The following is a 21,891-nucleotide window of genomic DNA, read 5'->3' on the forward strand; positions in this document are numbered from 1 at the left end:
ATAGGTATATTATGTATGTCGAACTCTGTGTCCTAAAGTAAAGTTTATTCTTACTCATTTTGTTTTATAAACTCTGTATCCTCAGCAGTTCTTCTGTGTCCTCAGTAGTTCTGCTGAAACCTAAGATTAATTGTTTCAAGGGAAATGCTCACATTATTCAGTTTTTGTTACCAATGGGATTTAACTAATCATGAATCCAGAGTGATCCTGGTGGCAGAGTTTGTGGGAATTAAGAGAGACCAGGAAACAGATGACGCTTCAGTGAGGGAAGTGTCACAAACACTTCACTGGATAATGAAAGGACAGACTACAGCAAAAACTGGTTATGATGCAGAAGGAAGTCATTGTTCAGTAAAAATTAGTAGGATTTTTGCAGTAGATATTTTCATTGGGAAGATCTGGGCAGAGGTGAGAGGAGGTCAAAACACTACTTACCAGTTTACATCTCAGTCCATCACTCATTGGTCTACGTGAACTAGGCATACCTAGAACGCTGTTGTTTAATGTAGCAAATGCAACGTAGTAGGTGCACAAGGAACTTTCTCCTACTGTGGTTTATATTGGAAGTACAAGTAAGGTCTTACAGCCTTTCCATGTAGCATGCTGTTATAATTAGTCATTGCCAATATTTCCTAGAATGCCTAGTTTCTATGGACAGTGGAAAATCCTGTGTACATTCATAAGATGCCGATGGACACCCTTGTGCTCGTAAGCTTTTTGCATAGTGAAGCTTTTGGAGTGCATGCAGAAGTTGCCAGGTTCAATTCTTGGCACTTCACTCAGTTATGAAAGGATTTCTAGTAGGAGAGATGTGAGCTAAATCAGCCTGAGACCTACTGCTAATACTGGACTAGATGAACCAATGCCCTAATTCAATATCAGAATTTGTATTTATCCTTCTTGTGAATCCCTACAAATCTTTCCTGAGTCAAGGCTGGTTCATGTAAGAGAGACCCAGTCATTCTTGATATGATAGCAGGGTTCAGTTGTATATTAATGAAGTAGTGTGGGGGTGGGGTTAGGGTTATTACTGAAGTAGTGTGTGTATTACTGAAGTAGTGGGCGGGGGGGGGGACAACCATGAAGGTTGTAACACAGTGTTGCTCATACAATGTGTTGATTAGGTTTACATTACCCTTATTTCTTCTCCTGTGTGGTATAACCCATGAGCCATTAGATTGATACGGTTCTCTGATATGCCCAGACCCATGAGCCATTAGACTGATATGGTTCTGTGATATGCCCAGGCATGTAACCATGCTCAGACAAGGACTACAAAGTAGGGCCAGTAAGGTTTAAAGATCCTCTGAAATGAAATTGTGGTAGATGCTCCTAAGGGCTATTATTTTAGGCTGGCTTGGACTCAAAGCTGCAGTTTTAATTACTCTTGAGTCATGTTTTGAAGGTTAGCTGAACAGCCATAAAAGCTAGGGATTGTGTTTTTGTTGGCTTTTGTAAAATGAAAGCTGAGATTCTGGAGAATCACTAAATGGCCAAACCAAAATGAGGGAGAATTATGCAACCACATAAACATGTTTTACAAGGGTCTCTATAAAATGTCACCATAAAGGCAATACATGTAAGAAAAATACACTTCCTCAACCTAGTAATAGTTACCTACTCTGCTTCTCTATCTTATACTAAAAAAGAGTAGCAAGTTAAGTCCTGCAGTGTGGTATATCACACTAAGTTTTTGCGTGCCTCTCTTATGGAAAAAGGCACAGTGTTCTTACTTGTATCTTTTCTAACATGTTTGTGTTATTTATGCTGCTCCTCTTCTCTGATCAAGTGCCTTTTCCTGACAGATTCTGAATAATAATTTTGCTACATCATAGATTTCAAACTGAGCTGCTATGGTAAGGGATGATGGCTTAATTACACACTGGATAGTATACATCTCTAGCAATGACGTATGCCACTCTTCCTTAAGAACCAAGCAGCATGCTAAGTCTTAGGAGTCAGTGACAACCTCCCTGCCTATCTCTGTTCTTTCTCTGCTACTTCTCTGAGAGATTGCATTTTTCTGATAGTCATAGCAAGAGAGTACCTGTATGATTTCCCAAGTTAATAGTTAAGGCAATTTAGATCTAGAAAATGATATGAAAGAGGGTTTTTTTGGAGGCAGGGGGGTGGGGGGACTGCCACCAGCTAAAACTGAAGCCTTCCACATCTACATTCTGATAAAAGTGTTCTGACTAATCTGATATCTCATTCCATATCTGTGATCTCCTGACTGATTTCAGACTACATCTCATGTAGTCTGGTCCTTATTAAGCACAAATTGCTTAGTAAATGACTCTCTTAATATATTATTGGTGTGGATTGTGCTCAGACTTGACCAATGTTGATACACAGGGGGGGGGGGTTAAAAGAGGAAATTAAGTGGCATCAAAGCAACCTCTTTCCCACTCTTTTTCAAAGGACTGAATGACATTATTTCCTTGGTATTTCCAACCGATTGAATGTCGAAAAAACAAAAGAACCTTTGTATATGGAGAAAAAGAATGCTGCTCATAGAGCTTTAAGTTATCATATGCATCATTTGGAAAGAAAATGTCAGCAGATACTGGTATCTCCCTCAGTATCTGTTTCCCATTTCAACCCCCTCCTTGATAGCTCATAGTTATAAAGTGTTCGTTTATGAAACTCTAATTTATTAGAAACTACTCAACATTTTTACAGTAGCTTACCTCAGTAGCTTTGTTTTTGTTTTTCTAGGCATTTCCACAATATTACACAGAAATTTGAGGTGGACCTGAGCAGCAGCACTTCTTGTCAAAAATTTAAGAACCATCTTGAGTCCAGTTTAACATATCATGCTGCTCTTCTTGAGCACTTGTTGAGTCCTCTCCCCTTGATATATCATGCAGCAGCTGCTGTTTTTTGTGTAGTGTGAGAGCCAAGCTACAAGAGATGAATTACACGAGGACATGCACGTGAAGGGAGTCACAATATTCGCTGGGAAGCTGTTTTAAAAGAGATCCGAAGGCTTTGTTGATTTCTTCTCTCTACAGAGCCACCAAAGATGGCTCCTCAGAGGGTTTGTTAATTTCCTCTTTGCCTCCCTAAGGCTCTGTCAGTTTTACCTCCCCTTCTAGGAGGCAAAAAGGAAATTAACAAACCCTCTGAGGAGCCATCTTCCCTGGCTCTGTAGAGAGGGGAAATTGACAAAGCCTTCCGATCTCCTTTAAAACCCCAGCTAACCCTGCGACTCCCTTCACGTGCATGTCCTCGTGTAATTCATCTCTTGTAGCTTTGCTTTTAGACTAGGATCTGGGGCACTCGGGTTCAAATCTCCACTCTGCCATGGAAGCTCACTGGGAGACCTTGGGTCAGTCACATGCTCTCAGCGTCAACCTGCCTCATAGGGTTGTTGTAAGGATAAAATGGAGGAGAGGAGAATGATGTAAGCTGCTTTGGGCTCTTTACTACTTTTGCACCTTGATCTTCTTCCTGAAAATTTATAGCAGCTTACATCTTTTTCCTAGTTTCTCTTCCAAGCAGTGCTCATACCTGCTTCTTCTGACATGCCCTAGTGAGTCTTTCCTCTACTCTGTCTCTTGGTAGCTTACAAGCTTTTCATACTAAGTGATATAATTGAGGAGGACAGTCCAACTTTGATCTGCTTCTGGTGCCTTCTAGAATGATTACTTGGTCAGTAGTGATTATTTTCCCATCCAGAGATGAGACTACCTTGAACATCTGAGTTGAATTGCCTTCTAGCTACCAGGAAAGGAAAAAAAGAAATAGCATCAGAAAAAGTAGTAGTGTGTGAATGAGGGACTTCCTCAAGGGCCTCCTTCAAGCCTAAATAATAAATGAGAGTCCAGCAGCACTTTCATGGTGGTGAGTGCTGTCAAGTCATAGCTGACTTATGGTGACCCCCCCCATCCCAGGAGGGGTTTTTATGGCAAGAGACTAACAGGAGATTTGCCATTGCCTGCCTCTGCAACCCTGGTCTTTGTTGTAGGTCTCTCAATACTAACCAAGGCCAACCATGCTTAGCTTCTGAGATCTGATGAGATCAGGCTTACCAAGGCTATCCAGGTTAGAGCCCAGCAGTACTTTAAAGACCAACAAAATTTTCCAGGGTATAAACTTTTGTGAATACCCTGGAAGATTTTGTTGTTCTTTAAGATGCTTCTGGATTCGTATTTTGTTCTACTAACAAACGAACCCATTTTCCACCTGAAACTATCCTAAATACTGTTTGGCTGTACTTTGGTAAGGTGGGCCAGACTGCCTATATACCCTGGGAAGAGCAGAAACCTACTATTAAGTTCAAATCCCCACACTCTCTCTTGCAGTTATAAAATTGGCCATCCCTGTTGTAGTTAGAGTTCTTTTTAGACTTTGTGAAGAATTTGGAAGTAGAGGAATATTTGCACTGCTTTTAGCATGATTTGGGCAAGGCAGCACCCCCTCCTCCTTGATGATGTCATCAGTTTGAGAGCCTTGTTCGTAACAAGCAAGAGATGTATTTCCAGTGGGGAGAATGTCCTATGAGGAATAAGCATTCCTAGTTGGTTCAGAATTCCATTTTCTTGATATGCACTGCGCTAAGCTCCTACTTCATTCCCCAGTCAGAGAGGGTTTAAGACTTCGCTGTTGGGATTCTACGACAGTGCAGTTTGTGAAAAGGTTAATCTGGCCTTCCCCTTCTATCTCTGAAAACAACCATTTTTTGAGGGATTAGTTGTTTGAGGAAGCTGAACATACTCTTTGCTGAAAGCACACACTAACAGCCAATATGGATGTCTGAAGCTCATATGTTAGAGTTCGTGTCTTTGTAATTAAATGCAAGTGTATTGAGCTTTTCTTTTGAACCTCACTTATTTTATAAATACATACCACAGGAGTTGCATCATATCAGATAACAGTGTCATCTTGAGAGCAGTATGAGCAGTTTTAGCTCCTATGTATTACGCGGGGTTACTTTCTTATCAGCATGTTGCAACAGATGGTATGCATCACTTTAAAATAAATCATTCTGCTTTTATTCCCCAATAATATTATAGCCTGCACACACACATTACAGAGTCAAGGAATACTTAGGGAAGCGTTTAGTATGAAACATTCCACTGGGAAGAAATCACCTGTCACCCTCAGTTGTTACGGCTTTCTTCCCTAAGGTTATTAGCACGCTATTACAATGCTATTTGTGAAGTATTTGTGTATCCACTGGTTGATCGTTCATGAATATTCGGTGCCTGCTCAGAGTACTGTAGGGTTTTGAACGTCATCCAGGCCAACTCACTACAGAGGCCAGACTGCCTAACGCAAAGTAAGAACAAAGGTTCGTGTGCTCATGGGTTCACTATTGAAAGAGGCACAGATTCCAGCATCCGCAAAGAACCTGCTTTCAACAGTGGGGCATGTTTACGTAAAGTCTTCAGAATGGCAGATAAACGTTTTTGAAAAGGTAGCACATATTTAATGAGGCTCAGCAGCCAAGCAGAATTTTGGGCTGCTCAGTAGGAGTTTGACTTCTCTTCTTCCTCTCAATATTTCCATGTTCTTCCTCCATGGCTATTACTTCTGCTCATTCACCTACTGATCACGTATATCCAATCATTATGCCTCACACTGCCTTCTCAGGTACTGCGGTTGTTGCCAAAAAACTCTCTTCTGGGATTCCAAATTAGTCTAGAAAATGAAAGCCACAGCACTTCCAGTATATCTCTTGCTGTTTTCTCAGTGTTGATTGCAACCTGGATTCATAATGTCCTCGGGAACCTGTAGATGTTCCTGTTTTATATTAGAACACACTCTATTACAATTTTGTATTGTACACTGATTTAGGAACCATTGTTTGAGAGTTACAGTCTATACATCTTTTAAATTAATATAAAAATATAGGATAAGGGTGTATATATAGGGTAAAAGGTCAGAAGAACATCTTCACTTTCCTGGTATTCTTTTTCATTGGCTATCATAAACAACATTTTGTCTTTGGAGGTCCTTCAATCCTGATTTAAATTGTGGACCTCGCTCATCGTTTTCTTGTGGATGTGCTGCTGTGGCATCATCTTATTGCAAGTGTCATGTTCCTAATCCTCCAAATCAGCTGCCTCCAAACATGACTGCCCAACCCACTTCAAATCATCATTTGGAGGGTATTCTTGGTTAACACTTAACCATACTTGATTCAGACATCATTGCAAACCATCAGTTGAAAAATGAGGAATTTGCCACCTGAAATTAACCACTTTTTAAACTAGTTTTTAGTGCATCTATCTCAATTATTCTTGTAGCACAAGTGTGGTTGTAATGGTTCATATTGAAGTAGCATTGGGGAGGCCTGGGTTTGAATCCCTATTCTGCTGTGAAACTCATTGGGTGACCATTGGCTAGTCACATTCTGTCAGCCTAATTTATCTCATAGGGTTGTTATAAGGATTAAATGTTGAGATAAGAAACATGTGCATCACTTTGAGCTCCTTAAAGGAAAGGTAGGATAGAAAGACAAGAGGCGCTTTAGCAGAAGCTCTGTGTCAGAGAAATGAGAATAGTGATTAAAACAGAAATGAATAAAGAAAGGAGGTTTGACTTTGATAAGTATTTGTAGAGTGTTTTGAAACCATGCTGTTAAGAGTGGCTGTCATTTGGCCATGTGATATTTAATCGGTTGAATTTAAGTAAGTTGCTTTGTTAACAGAATCTCAAAACTGTTGCCTTTTTTGATGTTATTGAAAGAATTTTTACTTAAGTTAGAGAATCCTACAACCTGTTGGTTTCCACATGCTCCAGACCAAGCTAAACATGCAGCAAAGCATAGGAGCAAACCATCCCAAACCATATATAGGTTAATGGGTGAGTGTTAGAGAAATAATAAAGGACAAATTGGTAAGACTTCTAATAGCTCCACTATCAGGGTTTAGAAATTGGTTCAGAACACTTCGCTGTGAGCAGTTTTACTTAATTTGAAACCAGAGGGACCTGCTGAATGACGGATAACAGTAATATAAGGCAGCATTATCTTGCATATAAAATATTTCTGAACAAATCTTTCTGCTTCCCTGCAGAACCACAGACTGGTTTTCATATTGCTTTCAAAATGTTGGACGCAGATGGGAATGAACAAGTAGAGAGAAAAGAGTTCTTTAAGGTATAGATGCCTGTCTTAAAATCTTGTTGTTTATTTATGGAAATATTTTATAGCTATCATATGAAATGTGGATTGGATTCAACAGTGTTCATTCACCCATTTTATGATGGTGTCATGCACAGTAGGTCATGACCTTGATAGAACAGCCGATGAAATTACTTTTTCAGAATATCAAGATGAAGGGTACTGTACTTGCATCATCGGAGAACTATAAACCAGATTTCATATTACATGAATGGCAGTGAACGTTTGCCAAACACTTTTTCCTGTACTCACCTACTTGGTCAATAGCTACAGTTATGTGTGTGTCTGCATGTGCAGAATAAAATTTATATTTACACGTGCACAAAAATTTGTGTGAGAACTCAGCAGTTAAAACCCATCATTTGGGAGAGGTTTCCATTGTAAAGAGGTGTTTAATGTTGTAGTGTGATACCAGAAAAATGTACTCTTTTAACAGGTCAGCCCTTAGCCCTGTCCATTTCTAAGAGGCTTGCTTCCTGGTAGCAGGAGAAATTAACATTTCCCATGTTCAACTTGGGGTAGAATATAATCATTCATGGCTTTTCTGCCTCAACTGTACATGGCAACTGCTTACTTCATAGTGGTGTCATCTCTCTCTCTCTCTCTCTCTCTCTCTCTCTCTCTCTCTCTCTCTCTCTCTCTGCCTTGTTCCATACTTTCAGGATGCTCCTGGGAGGTTGGAAAGAACAGAGGAAGCAGAGCCAGCTTAACCTTTTCTGAACAAAGCAATCAGGAATAGTGAACTGGACACAATGCTAGCTAAAGGTCCCTGAGTGCCACTCTTTTTGAATAACTGGACAGCCAGGCGTTAGGCTATTTAGGGCACTGTTGCTACTTGCATCCCAGTCCACCCAAACTATCATCTGGTGATGGTTTGAGGAACCAGATATGAGGGCTGCTGTAGCACAGTGATTAAATGGTTCAGCTGTGAATCAGCACTCTACTGGTTCAAATCCCACTACTGCCATGAGCTCAGTAGGTGGCCTTGGGTAAGCCACTCCTCTTAGCCCTAACTCTCCAGCTGTATTGTGAGGATAATAATAACACTAACTTGTTCAACGTTCTGGGTGAGGCACTAATCTGTCTAGAAGAGCGGTATATAAACACAGTTATTGTTGTTGTTAAAGATGAAGAATTAGACTTTGACAGCATTGTGCAAACTTTCCCTTTTGAAAGAAAGAACTGAAAGAGTAAGCAGAGGCTGCTTGTCTCAGGGCAGTAAGCACATTTTAAAAAGCGCCTCTCCTAAATCCTCTGCTTTCTGTCTCTATCTGTGCTGCTGTCATAAATAATAAGTCCCTTCTTCTTTTATTTTTGCTGTCCATTTGAGGACTGGTGCTAACATCTGTGAAAGGTAGGTGAGCTTTGCAGTGATACTGTGTTAAATCTCTTGTAAGACATGTGGCAGAAGAGATTTGTGAGTAATTATAAATGTTTCACAAAGGGAGCATTCTGCTGGGAGTCTCTGGAATAATTTGCTAGAGATTTATAGTAAGCTGCAAATGTGCATATTTGCTAGACTCTATTTTGAATCTTAATTTGTTAAATAATAGTACTGTACATGATGTACAGCACTATTCAAATATTTGATTTTTTTTCATTAAAATTTGCTTTTTGGAATTGCCTTTTGGGGTCAGAGCTTCATGTAAGCAGCCTCAGTAATCATAACAACATTACGAAGGTGATCTGAAGGCAAGACAGATTATGGGCCCATCTAACTCAGCATTTACCTACTGGGAACTACTTTTCAGTGGCCAAGGCAGAAGACTTTCCCAGCCGTACCCCTTTTGATCCTTGAGCTGGTGGTATTCGGGCTGAAGTCAGTAGCTTCTGCACATAAAGCCATTATGCCTTGTGTGGGAGACTGGTATTCTTACTACCCTTTTTCAGTGGGGGAGTCTTGGGGTGGGGCATAACTTCACAGTAAGCTCCACAGTAAGATTTGAACCCAATTCTTACTAGCTCCAAATTGTCACCCCTGCTCCATGCACTACATTAGCTAACAATAAACAAATTTTTAAATGTGCATTTAAAGTTTTGATCTAGTTTTTTAAAAAAATAAAAGTGGTTTTAAAAAGCAGCTAGCATCTGTTCTCACCATGTTTTGATCCCGTGCTGCTGTTTCTGAATGGTTACATATTATTTGCACATACTCAATTTATGAAAACTTGAAAGAGTTCTGGTCATAAAACAGCTATATTTAGTCAAAATTCTATATGTAAAGAGCCCTTTTAACTTTATAGAGGAGGAAATATAATAATGTGCATGATTAGAAGCAATAAATATTTTCAGTCCTGAAAGTTTTAAGAGTTGATCCCCATGTCACGGCCATTTTAGCAGATAGGAGTGTGCTGTTCTGTTTGGAATTTGGATTAAAATACCTAATTTTGGCTGATTCTGTAACATCTGAGTAGTCCAAATAAAAAATCAGGTATCTCAAATTTTTACTGAATTTTCAAAAAGATTTGGTAAAATTCAACCATTGTTTCCTATGAGAAAATCACTCTGGAAGCTATCCGGTGGGCTGGAAGGGGTCATTTTTCAACCAAACTTCACCAGATTTGGTGAGAACCTACTCCTGACCATCCTCTAAAGATCCCCCAAGTTACCAGAAGATTGGACCCCAGAGGCCAGTTCTATGAGCCCCTGAACAAGGTGCCCTCAGCCATCCCATGGTTTCCTATGGGGAAAAAGTCAAAGCTGACTCCCATTTAAGAAACACTACCATGGCCAAGGCACACTCCCAAATGCAAGCTGAGCTCATCCCAGAGAAGGTCCATTAGAACCTAACTGAAGCACAAGAATGGAATCCCCGAGAAGCAAAATGAAGCAAGGGGACCAACATCACATCAGAGAATCACATCCATTCCTGCCAAACCAAACAGAAGCAAGCAACACTATTGCAACTTAGCCCAACATAACCAGTGTCATTCACAGCAGCCAGATGCTGGGTTCAGTCACTGGGGAAACACCACAGAACAGAACCAAGCAGTACCCAACAAGAAGAACAAGGCATTCCCTTGCTTCAGAAAATATTGGATAAAAATACACGAAGAGATGCAGAAGATATTAAAGCTTCGCTTTGTATTAAATCCTAAAAACATTTTATTAAATATTCTACCAAGCAATATTACAAAAATACACAGCAATTTTTTAAAAATATATGGAGACAGCAGCTAGAGTAGTATATGTGTCAAAGTGGAAGGCAAAATCCTGTCCAGACTTGACACATTGGATGAACAAATTATACGAATATGCATCAATAGCAAAAACTAAAATCTTACATACATAATATGCCAATTTCAGAAAAACTTGAAGGCTTTTATCGATTATATAGCCGAATAGTTAAACTTAGAACAACCACCAGTAAAATGGATTAATTGTTGAATAAGTAAACAAATATGTTGAAAATATAATATGCTGAATATAATGTATTTTAATCAGAATAATTATGGGGATGGAGGTGAGAGATATTTTGTAGTTCATATATCTTGTTATATAAGTCAAAAATTAACCAAGCTCTTATCAGAGAAATTCTTATCAGTTAAAAATAATGTTATGGTCAAAATACATATGAAAAAGGATTCTTTATCCTAATTAAAAGAACATAGTAAAAAAATTAATTTTTGTTTTAGCTTCAGAAAATAATTGGGAAGCAAGACGAGTTGAAAGCCACTTCAGGAGATGAGACAGAATGTCAGGTGGGTCTACAGAGTCAAAGATTTTCCTTTAACAGTTTAATGTAGCACTAATGCATTGTTCTTTTTCTAATATGATCCTTTCATGCACAGCTTGTAGCTGGTGTCTTCCTCGTCAGTTCTGGCACTTAATTAAATGCAAATGCATGTTCTGTTGACCTTTGCTTTTGCAATTGCATAATAGAAATAATTCCAAATGGCTCTTGTTCTCCTATCTGATTTTTCTTGAGAAATGCACTTGGGTTGTATCCTTGAGATGTCCCAATGAAATGAAAGTGTGCGGCGGGGTGATCTTGCCTGATTTTTCCCTCCTCAAGGCAGCCCCCATCAATGCCCTTTTGGAGGTCACAGGAGGCTGCTAAGAGAAGGAGAAGGCAGGGAAAGAACTTCTTCTACCAGTGGAACATCTGGAGGATACAAATCAGTACATTACGTTTATCTAATACATTTTTGCACTAGTATTTGGAATTCTCAAGCTTCCAACATTATGCTTCGCAAGTCTGATCAGAGGCTAGGCACTTAGAGAATGACAGGCCAGGGTCACCTACTGAGCTTAGTTGTGAGTAGATGTTTGAACCTGAATCTCCCCAGGCCTAGTTCAGCCCCCTGACCCCTACATCACACTGGCTTCCTAGTTAAAAGTCAGTCCATTAAAAAAACAAAAGGACTTTGCTAAACTGCTGTTCAACAATGGATCCAGATGACTCTGAAAACTAAAGTCCTTTCAGTGAATGTTCTGTGCTTTAACTTACTTTATAACTAGGCTGCTGAACCAGTGATACGAAGCACCTATCCCTTTTAGACAATTCGCCTCATTCCTCAGTTCTAGTTTAGGACAATGATGTAATGTGCTTGAGAAGAAGTACCAATGAAGTCATTGCAACGTAACACAGAAGAGCAAATCAGTATTCACATACTTGCAGCTGCCTAAGCTGCAACCCCTTGTACTGCAGATTTGTATGTTCCCCACAGGATTTAAAAAAACCCATTCAGGTGCCTTTCAGATGCCTTGCCTTTCTGGGTCTGGTATTGTTGTTTTTTAATTCAATTAGTGTGTTATCTAGCAGAGGGCCAGAAAGGCAGTCCCCAAGAGAATACTGTTTTCTACAACTTTCATACGTGGAAAAAATTGTGACCCAAGAACTATCCTCTTTTGCTCCTTGAAACTCAGACCCTTTCACTTCTCATCCCTCCTGTATTTAATCCTATTTCCAGCAGAAGAAGTGATTTGTAGCAAGACCCTTCGTCTTGGGGTTCCTGGATGCTTTGATGAAGCTTAGAATAAAAGAGACCAGTGGAGGGAGCCTCCTGTAGAGGCTGGACCCACACCTCATCCTCTGTCCCTTACAAGCAGCACATGGAAAAGTAAGAACTGGCTCATTCTTAACACTCGTTTTTACGGTGTTTGCCATTCAAATACAGTCACGTTGATCATGAATCCAGGAATGGATTTTATTATCTCTGGGTGGTTGTCCTGAAAAAAACCAGGGCATTACATTTTTAAACATAAAATAAGCACATCGACCCAAATGTTAACCAGTACCTCCTTAAACCAGAATGTCATCCAGTACCTCCTTAAAGCCTCCTATATGCCAAAAGCAAAAAAAGAAGACGAATCCATCTAGGGAAATAGAAGTACAACATCTAATTCATCGTTTTGTTTACAACAACAATCAGATACGATTAGAACACTAAGGTGATTGACTTTCTAAGCTTCTCAGCCATATTAAATAATCCACATAAAAGTATACCACAGAGATAGTTGGAGGCATTCAGTGTGGTGGAATAGCTACAGTGGCCGAGTAGGATCTGGGTGACTCAGGTTTGATTACCTGCTCTGCCACAGAAGCTTTCTGGGTGAACTTGAGCCAGTCACACATACTCAGCCTAACCTACCTCATAGGATTTTTATGAGGAAAACATGTAGGAGAGGAAAATGATGTAAGACACTTTGGGTCTCCATTTATACTCCACCTTTGTCTCCAGAGAAACAAACTTTTTTTTTAAATATAAAATTGATTTAGTTTTAAGAGTCTCTCTTTATAAAATGTGTATTATTTAGGGTATATGTAAACTTAAGAAAAATCCCTTGAGGCTGCTACTTTAGACACTTGGGAAGTGAGTGCTGTCAAATAGTGGGACTTATTCCAAATCAAATACGTAGGATCTGGCCTTATGTCTGTAAATAATTTCAGTAGGCACAAATATATAAATCTTCTCCGTCTTTTAAATAAACTGACATGATAACAAATGGGAATATTTTAACACATCCATAAAACTACCTTTAGAACTCTGACAAAATAATACAATGCAGCGTACATAGTAAACAGCTTTCAGCCAATTTTAAATTGGTTCACATTTCTTAATTTACTTGGGGCGTGTGTGTGACATGGAACAAGGAAGGCTACCTGGACTATAAAACGTTATGTGATGTGCAGTAAGAGTGTGGCACATTGAATAACTTAAAACTTGTTGATGAAAACCAAATAACCAGTAGAATGAAATCTTATGAATGGATCGTTGTCTTTCATCTTGCCTCTTCAGCAGAATAAAAGAGGCAGAGGCTATTTAGATGTCATAAGTATAGTACTGTTGAAAATCCCTGTGGACTCCATGTTGCTTAGTGTGTTGTTGTGTTCAAAGAAATGCCACTTAGTCTAAGTGCTGAAAGAAATACGTAACATAGAAATCTGGCACTTTGTGTGGTTTTAGTTTTTTGAAAGGATGAAATAGTTGAACTAAGTGAACTACATTCTTTGTTTGCTGGAGGCCTGTTTTTTGCAGAATGGGTGGGGGAATCAATTATACAGCATATATAGAATGATTTGGTCATTTGGTAGAGGAATGTGCAGCCCTGTCCTGCACACATTTGCCTTTGCCCAAGCCTGTTTTAAATATGGACCCACATGGCTGCCTGCAATTTTTGTCTCCAAGACACGACTATGAAAACATAGTCAGCGTTTGGATATATATATATTATTCTATTTTTATATTTTTTCGTGTCTCCCCAAACTATCCAGTGTGGTATAGGGGTTAGACTAGAATTTTAAAAACCCAGGTTCGAATCCCCACTCTGCTATGAAAGCTCTCCAGGTGACCTTGGACTAATCACTCAGTCAAACCTACCTCACAGGGTTGCTGTTGTGAGGATGATGTTTAGAAGGAAAGAACGGTGTGACAAGCCACTTTGTGTCACTATTGAGGGAAAAGACATAAATGAAGCAAATAATAGTCTAAATTTTTCCTAGCAAATCATAATTTCTTGATTGTTGAAATCCAGAACTCACAAAATTAAGCTCTGAATGCAATTCTTCTTACCTGAAGTAACAAAGTTCATGTATGTGTATTTAGAAGCTTAAGATTGAAAAAAAAATAACAAAAGTTTGGAGTACATTCCTAGAAGTTACACAAATGGACAGAAATGGAAAACTTTAAAATACTTACTTTTGATTAAATGTATCCTTGAAATATTAACTTTTATGCATCTATAGGAGTAGAAATTATATAGGAATTATGTATAATCCATATTAACTACAGTATGGAGCTAGTGCTTGTTTTGAATGAAAGATCATATCAGAGTATATAAAAAAACAATTGAATGTTATGAATTGTAGTTTTGTTACTCTGGAAACTAAAATCAGGATTCAAAGAACTGTCTGATTTAGCTCCCTGCATCAAAGGGAAGTTTGAATGTTCTGTTTCTTTTACCGAAGCTTTCCATACTGCCCCCAGATAAGAGTTTCATATGGCATGGGGCTCTGCTTTCCAAAGATAAAAAGTCCAAGGTTTTGCTGGCCATGCCCAAAGCCTGGGGTATATCTAAAATACATTGCTGGATTCTGAACTGAGTCTAGGTTCATTTTAATGCATCCTACTATTCTTGCTGTAGGTCATATGAAGACATGCCACATGTTTCCAGACCACTTGCGTCACTTTTTATTTAGGCTACAAATATAATATTGTTTCATATTTGCTGGCTGAATATTGCGTCCCTTCATTTGAAACGCAACCTCAGTGCAGCATAGTATTCTGCAAACAAACAGTTCAATCTTTGCTTTGGAGCTTACACAAGAAGGAAAACCAAATTAGAAATAAATCCAGGGCATTCTGACACATTGTTAGTACTTCTGTGTGTTTTTCAGGAGTCAGAATTGGAAGGTTCTGATATTAATACCATGTTGTTGGTCCACTTCTTTGGAAGAGAAGGAAAAGAGAAGCTTCACTATTGTGAATTCCACAGGTAGTGTTGTACGACTTATTAGTTAGCACCTGCTAACGGTTATTCCCCTTGATCTGTGTTACAAGGTGGGCTGTTTTTACACTGATAAACCCTCCAACCTTTGCTAATCAATGTGAAAATATTTGGTACTTGACACTACCTATGGCTTCCATAGCAATATGGAGAGAGATCTCAGCAGGGATACACATATTGTGTATATCACATCTGCCATGTTTTCAGTACAGTTTTCCTCTGCTCTGCTTCCCTAGGTCAGTAAGTTGCCCACAATGACACTTACATGCTTTTGGCAGAATGCTTTTCTCAGTCCTTGTACCTTTGATACCATGGAATAAATTAACAGAAGAGTAAAGCCTAACACCAGAGGGTTCAACACTCCAAGGACATATTGCATAATGCACCAGTTGCTACCATATGTTGTATGATATTGCGTGATCTGTCCTGGGGCCACAGTATGGTCTGCCAGGCTGTATGCTGCTTGCTTTGACTTCAATAAGTCACTTTGTAAAGTTGATGAAACCTGCATAGGAAAATAATGTCAGCTCATCCATTCTCTATATTAAGATCTGGACAGGAAGCCCAGCTGAGTCCAATGTCCACATTAAGGGTTGGCTCATTACCTCCTCCTCTCCCGGTTGATGGCAGATAGATTCATTGTTTGGTACCCAGTTTTTAAATTTTTTTGTGGAACTGATGGTCTTCTGCTATTGCTTTTTTGGGTATTGTAAGCCACTTTGAGTCTGAACAGAGAAAAATGAATTAGAATCATCCAAGTAAATGAATAAAGTTGCATTTATTCATAAATTACATAAAATTACATGTGATCAACTCTTAACTCCAGCCTCCATTAATTGATACTGGAATTTTTTAAAATATTTCTGCTGTTTCTTACACACGCACAACTATGCATCCATCTCAGGAAATAAAGACATTTGAAATGATGAATCTGACTAGGGAAAAAATCTGTTAGCTACAAAGCTTTAATTATATTACTGTCTCAACTCTGCCCTTTGCAGAATCATCTGCAAATCAAGAGTCTCATCACTTAAATTCTGGTAAAGATACTCCCACAATGTTAGTTTTAATTCAATGTTAGTTTTAATGTTAGCTAGTTTTAATTCATAGGAGTTCTCTCATAAATTATTGCCATGTTGAAAAGCACAAAATGTACACAATGAAGAATCACCTGGATAGTAAGAAAAATATTCTATTATTATTTCCTAGCAAAAGGACAATCACTATATCAAATATGCGTGGAAAATTCATACAGTGTGCAAACAGTGCATTCATATACTTAAATTATTTCTAAGAATGTCCTTTTCTCACAGTCCAATCCATGCAGGGAACTCCATGCCCCGCTCCGATCCTCTTTGGAACAAGGCAAGTACTCCGTGGGTAGAAGAGATGGTAAGTATGAATCACTTATTATCCTTAGTGTGTTTTATATTAAGATATATGTTAAGATATAAAACACACTAAGGATCATAAGTGATTCGTACTTACCACCTTTTCTACCCACGGAGTACTTGCCTTGTTCCTAAGTGGATCGGAGCGGGGCATGGAGTCCCCTGCATGGATTGGACTGTGAGAAAAGGACATTCTTAGAAATAATTTAAGTATGTGAATGCACTGTTTGCACACCGTATGAATTTTCCACGCATATTTGATATAGTGATTGTCCCTTTTCTAGGAAATAATAATAGAATATTTTTCTTAATATCCGGGTGATTCTTCATTGTGTACATTTTGTTCTATACCGGGTATTGCCTTGTTTTATTGCATGTTGAAAAACACGGCATGAGAAATATTTACACTTGCATAAACTCAGGAGTCAAAGTACAAATGCTAAAAATCTGGGAATGGCTTGGCATGCTAATTTCTGACAACAAGCAATCATATAGGTATGCATCTTCATTTCTACGGGGCTGGAATATTAACCTGAGAAAGCCAAAAGCATTTTATTATGGTAGTAATGGCCACAGTATGAGAGCTTCGCTCAGTAGTCCACCAATGCTATGCTGGCTGCCAGACCCTATGAACTTGCTCTTCCTCTTTTCTTTCTCTTCTTTTTTTATTTATCTATTTTTATTTATGAGCACTTTAATGAAAAAGCTTTACAAAATTCTATTATCACATTACAGAGCATATAAAAATTATGACATCAGGAAATGGGCAGGGCAAACAATTTAGAAAGGTGGGTTTCTGACATCTACATCAGCAACCGCCTTCTCAAGCTAGGTACCTCAACAGGACCTTGCCAAACAGTCTGGCATTGCAACTGCATTCAAGGTCAGAAAAATTGCCACAGACCCATTCTAAGACACATTTTAAAAATTCCCAAGATATGTTCAAATACATTACAGGAAAAAAATAAACAGATGTTGTCTTTTTAAAATTAGCACCTAAATTTGGTTAACTGCTAACCTTGATCCTCTCCCTACAGAAAAACTATGAAAATGAGCATACTCCCTTTGAACTGGCTGGGGTCAAATCCTACCACCCCACCCAGAGGACATTCCTCATTTGCTGCACCCAGCTCCTCCAACCCACCTGTGCAAATTTTCTCTCCCCTCCCTTCTTTGTGTTAAGCTGAATCCACCAAACCGTTGATTGGCATTCAACCTAGAATGTCTGCACCAGCTCACTGTGTAGCTAAAACACAGTTTCATAGGTTTGTGACTAAAGTTGTTTTCTTTGGAGTTATTATAACTGCAGCATTGCATTGAATGGGATTGAGAACATCTCAATCCCTTTCTATTCAAAAAGCAACACGGATAATTGATCCATCTTACTCACACCCAACATTTATAACCTCAAAGGTTCCTTGCCATGTGTATCTGGGCCCCTTTGGCATAATCTTTACAGCATGGGAACCTCTACACCCAGTGTAGCAGGCTGGATAGGATGTCAGACCAGGGCTGGAGAGACCCAGCTTCAAACTTAACCGTGAAGGCTTGTTGGATGGTCTTGGATTCTTTCATCCTGGGGGTGGAGGGTGCCATAAAGTCATAGCTGACTTATGGTGACCCCTGCTGGGGTTTTCAAGGCAAGAGACTAACAGATGTGGTTTGGCATTGCCTGCCTCTACATAATGACCTTGGTCAGGCTTTTTCATCCTAACTTACCTCAAAGGATTGTGGTGATGATAAAGTAAAGGAGAGGAGAACCATGTTTACCCCCTGAGCCTCCTTAGAGGAAGGGCAGGGTGAAATCTATTAAGTCTACAGCAGGGTTCCCCAGTCTTTTCGAGGCTGGAGGCATCTAACACAGGGGGGTGGGCGCAGCCACAAAATGGCTGCTGCAGGAGCACTGTGCTCCCATGTTGGAGCCCTTTGCTCTACAGCATAGGTAGTGTTAATTGTAGCACAGTTGCTTCTCACGAATTACCCCAGTTTCCAGGACAGATGATGCTGGTGTGAAAAGCCACGTGATGCTCTTTCCTTGTGACCCGGAACTTCTGACATTGCTCTGTTGTGGCACTCGAAGAAGCTGTGCAGCAGCAAAGAGAAGAGCAGAAGGAACCCGCTGTTATCTTTGGTCCTTTTTACACCTGTGTTGAGTAATGTATAAACAGGAAGCTGTCGTAGTGTTTATATAGTCTTTCATCCATTTATGAGAACCAAATTATCTTCAGGAATGTTTCTGCCTGATAGCTGAATTTGAGAAGTATCAAAACAGCATAAAACATGATCTTTGTTCAGCCGGATTTGTATCTATTCAGCCCCCCATATTCAGAAACAGATGCTACTGCTCTCTGCAGAGATGTTTTTTAAAGCTAAACAAGACAAGGAAGGGGAGATTTCTAATGCTGCATGAAATCTTTTCTTCCTCTGATTTCAGGTGTGCACCCACCTGCAAGCAAATAAAACTTTTCTCTTTTTGTAGCTCTTAAAAACACAGTTCTGTTAACACTCCTTACCTCCCTTTTCTCTAGATACAGTAGGGCCTCTTAACAAAGCAAAGGGCAGAGTGCACCCGTAAAAAGTTGTTTGCATTTATAGTGCAAACTGGAATGTCTCAGGTAATTAGATAAAATCCTGCATTGACCCAATGAGGCATAACACTGATAAAACTGTGTACCTACTGCATTCAACAAATGTAGGTTAAAGACCTTTGCCTACCACACAGATAGAACACTGTAATCAGAATTGGACTCCCACATCTTGCTTTTAAGGCAGTCGGGATAAGTGTAGGGTTTAATACAGGTAATTTTTCAACAACGGCATTTATTTTTCATGTACTTGGAATGTGTCTCCTTATCACTACCCACATATACCCACTCCATTTGCATTGTGACATGACAGCGAAGCTTGTTTTAATGCATAGAAGGGAGAATGAAAGGATCAGTGTCTCTTCTTTTTTAAAAAAAAACCTGGAGATATCACTTTTCACATTATTTTATTTGCGAGTAACTCAAGCACATCATTTCTGGGGTTCTATTGTTCAAGGGAAAATGTGATTTCTATCTGATGGCTTTTCACAACATTTTACCTCACATGGGAAGCCATTGTTGGCTTTTTGATCAAAGTGCCATGATGTTTTTACAAGAGATGACTGATGAGCTGTACAGACATAGATCATTGTCAAAGGCAAGGGAAAAAATTGATGGCAAATGCTTTTATCATTTTCCAAGTTCTTGTTAGAAAGCCTTTCCATTGATCAGCGGAGTAGCTAGAGAAAGCAGGAGTGATTACATTTGATTAGGCTTTCTTAAAGCCTGTCACACAAGCTTTAGATATAGTTACCTGTGTAATTTACATTCCTGAAAACAGAAAAAAAAATCATTCATAAGGCTTAATGGTGTTTACATGTGGTTAAGAGATTTTTTTTTCAAAATGCTGAAACGAAACTTTGCATTTATTGTTCATTCAGTTCTCAGGTAAATTTGTGTTGTTCTTTACAACTACATAGCTTAGGACTGGTATGCATTTTACATCTGCTGCGTAGAAGCCACTCTAAATTCATGCTGCATGTAAAGCCATTCATGGGTTCTTGGAATTAGTGAGGGTTTCCCCCCCCCCTTTCCATGTTACCCCAGACCATTTACAGTGGCATGGAGAAAACTGCCCAAGCAGTGTGGCAGACTGCTGCACACCAGTAACATTGTACTGTTAGCCATTAAACTAGCTCCGTGCGTCTTTGAATCACAATAATAGGACTCCACACTCTTTCGGCAAGTACACTTTTCATCATAGCAGAGAAATTGAGAAAGCCAATTTTGAAGTCTTCGGGAGGTTTGCCTTCACTCCCTGGTACAGACTGAGGACCAATGGATAAATCTCATCTGTGGGTCCAGATATGGGTCTGGCAAGTGGTTACCAAATCAGGATCCAAGAGCTCTCTTTGAAGTAGTACAAAGTAACTCACAGCAGGAGATGCTAAGGTCCTGGGAAGATGCTAAACTCTTCAGAGGTGTTTAGGTTCCTTCTGATTGTAACTCCAAACCATGGATTGGTGCTTACAAGAACCATCAAGGAACACCTGATGTGGGCGCTCACTCAAGCCCTGCTCAAGGTGAGCTAATTTGTTGCTTCCTGCTTTTCAGCAAAGCATAATTTGGTGTTACACTCAAACTGGAAAACTAGCTTAAAAATCAGGATTGCAAACAATGATCAAACCATATTCTCATTGATTGGATGGGCTCCTTTAATCTTTGCTGGGCTCCTACGTAGATTAGTACTAGGCCTTGTTCAGACTTTGGGCTGCAGGAATCCTTCTTTGATAAAGTGGTCTGTTGTAAGAGGTGTCCCTTTTATTGTCAGAGGAGGGTTTGTTGAGGTCAAGATCAGGAAAAGTCTGCAGGGCATTTCTTGAGATTAATGGGACTTTTAACATTTTGGTGTTATTCTTCCATCTTTTATTTGGATTCCAGCAGGCATTAGTTGTGCAGTTAACATTTTGGAGGTTTTCTTTCAGAGTCAGCAGATGGTTTAATTTTTAAATATAAAACTTTAAAAAGGAAAGATGGTCTTGACTGCTTTCCTTGGGTAATAATTTTTCTAAATACTGATGGCTCTACTAATATCTCATCCAAGAATACAGCAGTAGCAGATTTTTGGATTGCCCTCCTTGTTAGCAGTATTCAGATAGCATAAAATGGTACAAAAAACTTTGGTTTAAAATAGCTGATTTCTGCAATTCCCTCTTTAATAGCTACTGCAGAAGTAATTGGTGTTTTGTAAACTTTTTATAACCTGCCTTTCTGATCAACAGGTTTGCAAGGCAGCCTACAACAGTAAGAAGAAATAGATCATTAAAATCCAAAGTAAAAAAAACCTTAAAATACTAAAATCAGCACAGAACTAACATTACTCTCAAAAGCCCTGTCAATATTAAAATCTTGCTGCATTGAAAGCCAGTGGTGAGAAACCAGCCTGTAGTGCTTCATATGGGTAGAGGATTTCCTAGACAAGTTCTCATTATTGAATAAGTTTTCTCCTAGTGGCTGTCACACTCACTTCAGATATGGAAAATATGTAGAGGAGGGCCTGCCTTGAAGATCTAATGTTTCAGGAAGACACACACAAGAAAGAGCATTGTATGTGTTAGTTTCAGGTGGGTAGCTCTGCAGTAGAAGCAGGGCCAGCGCCACCATTGAGGTGGTGAGGCGGGTGCTGGGGTGCCGGAGGGGCTGCTGGAGGAGGTGTCGGGGGCGGAGGCACGCGCCATGGAGCTCGCGTGCCTGGCCCGCAGCTGCTGCAGCTGGCTAGCCCCGCGCCACCGCCACTGCCACATGCCCCCAGCCGGGCGCAGCAGCCATGGGCCAGGCACAGCAGGCATCTGGGGCAGAGCACAGGCAGCCTCTGTGTGCCGTCCCAGCCACC

General features: G+C 39.6%; 1 protein-coding gene across 1 annotated transcript in view; it reads left to right on the forward strand.

Annotated features, from left to right (window-relative positions):
• The window catches only part of MICU2 (mitochondrial calcium uptake 2), a 125,873-nt gene that overhangs the window by 79,116 nt on the left and 24,866 nt on the right, over positions 1-21,891 (forward strand). The window contains exons 6-8 of the mRNA XM_054973587.1: positions 7,026-7,108; positions 10,768-10,833; positions 14,973-15,070. Of these exons, the coding sequence (XP_054829562.1) occupies positions 7,026-7,108; positions 10,768-10,833; positions 14,973-15,070 (247 nt within the window). The remainder of the gene's footprint in view (positions 1-7,025; positions 7,109-10,767; positions 10,834-14,972; positions 15,071-21,891) is intronic.

The sequence above is a fragment of the Eublepharis macularius genome, chromosome 3, assembly GCF_028583425.1.
Source record: "Eublepharis macularius isolate TG4126 chromosome 3, MPM_Emac_v1.0, whole genome shotgun sequence".
Classification (NCBI taxonomy): Eukaryota; Metazoa; Chordata; class Lepidosauria; order Squamata; family Eublepharidae; genus Eublepharis; species Eublepharis macularius.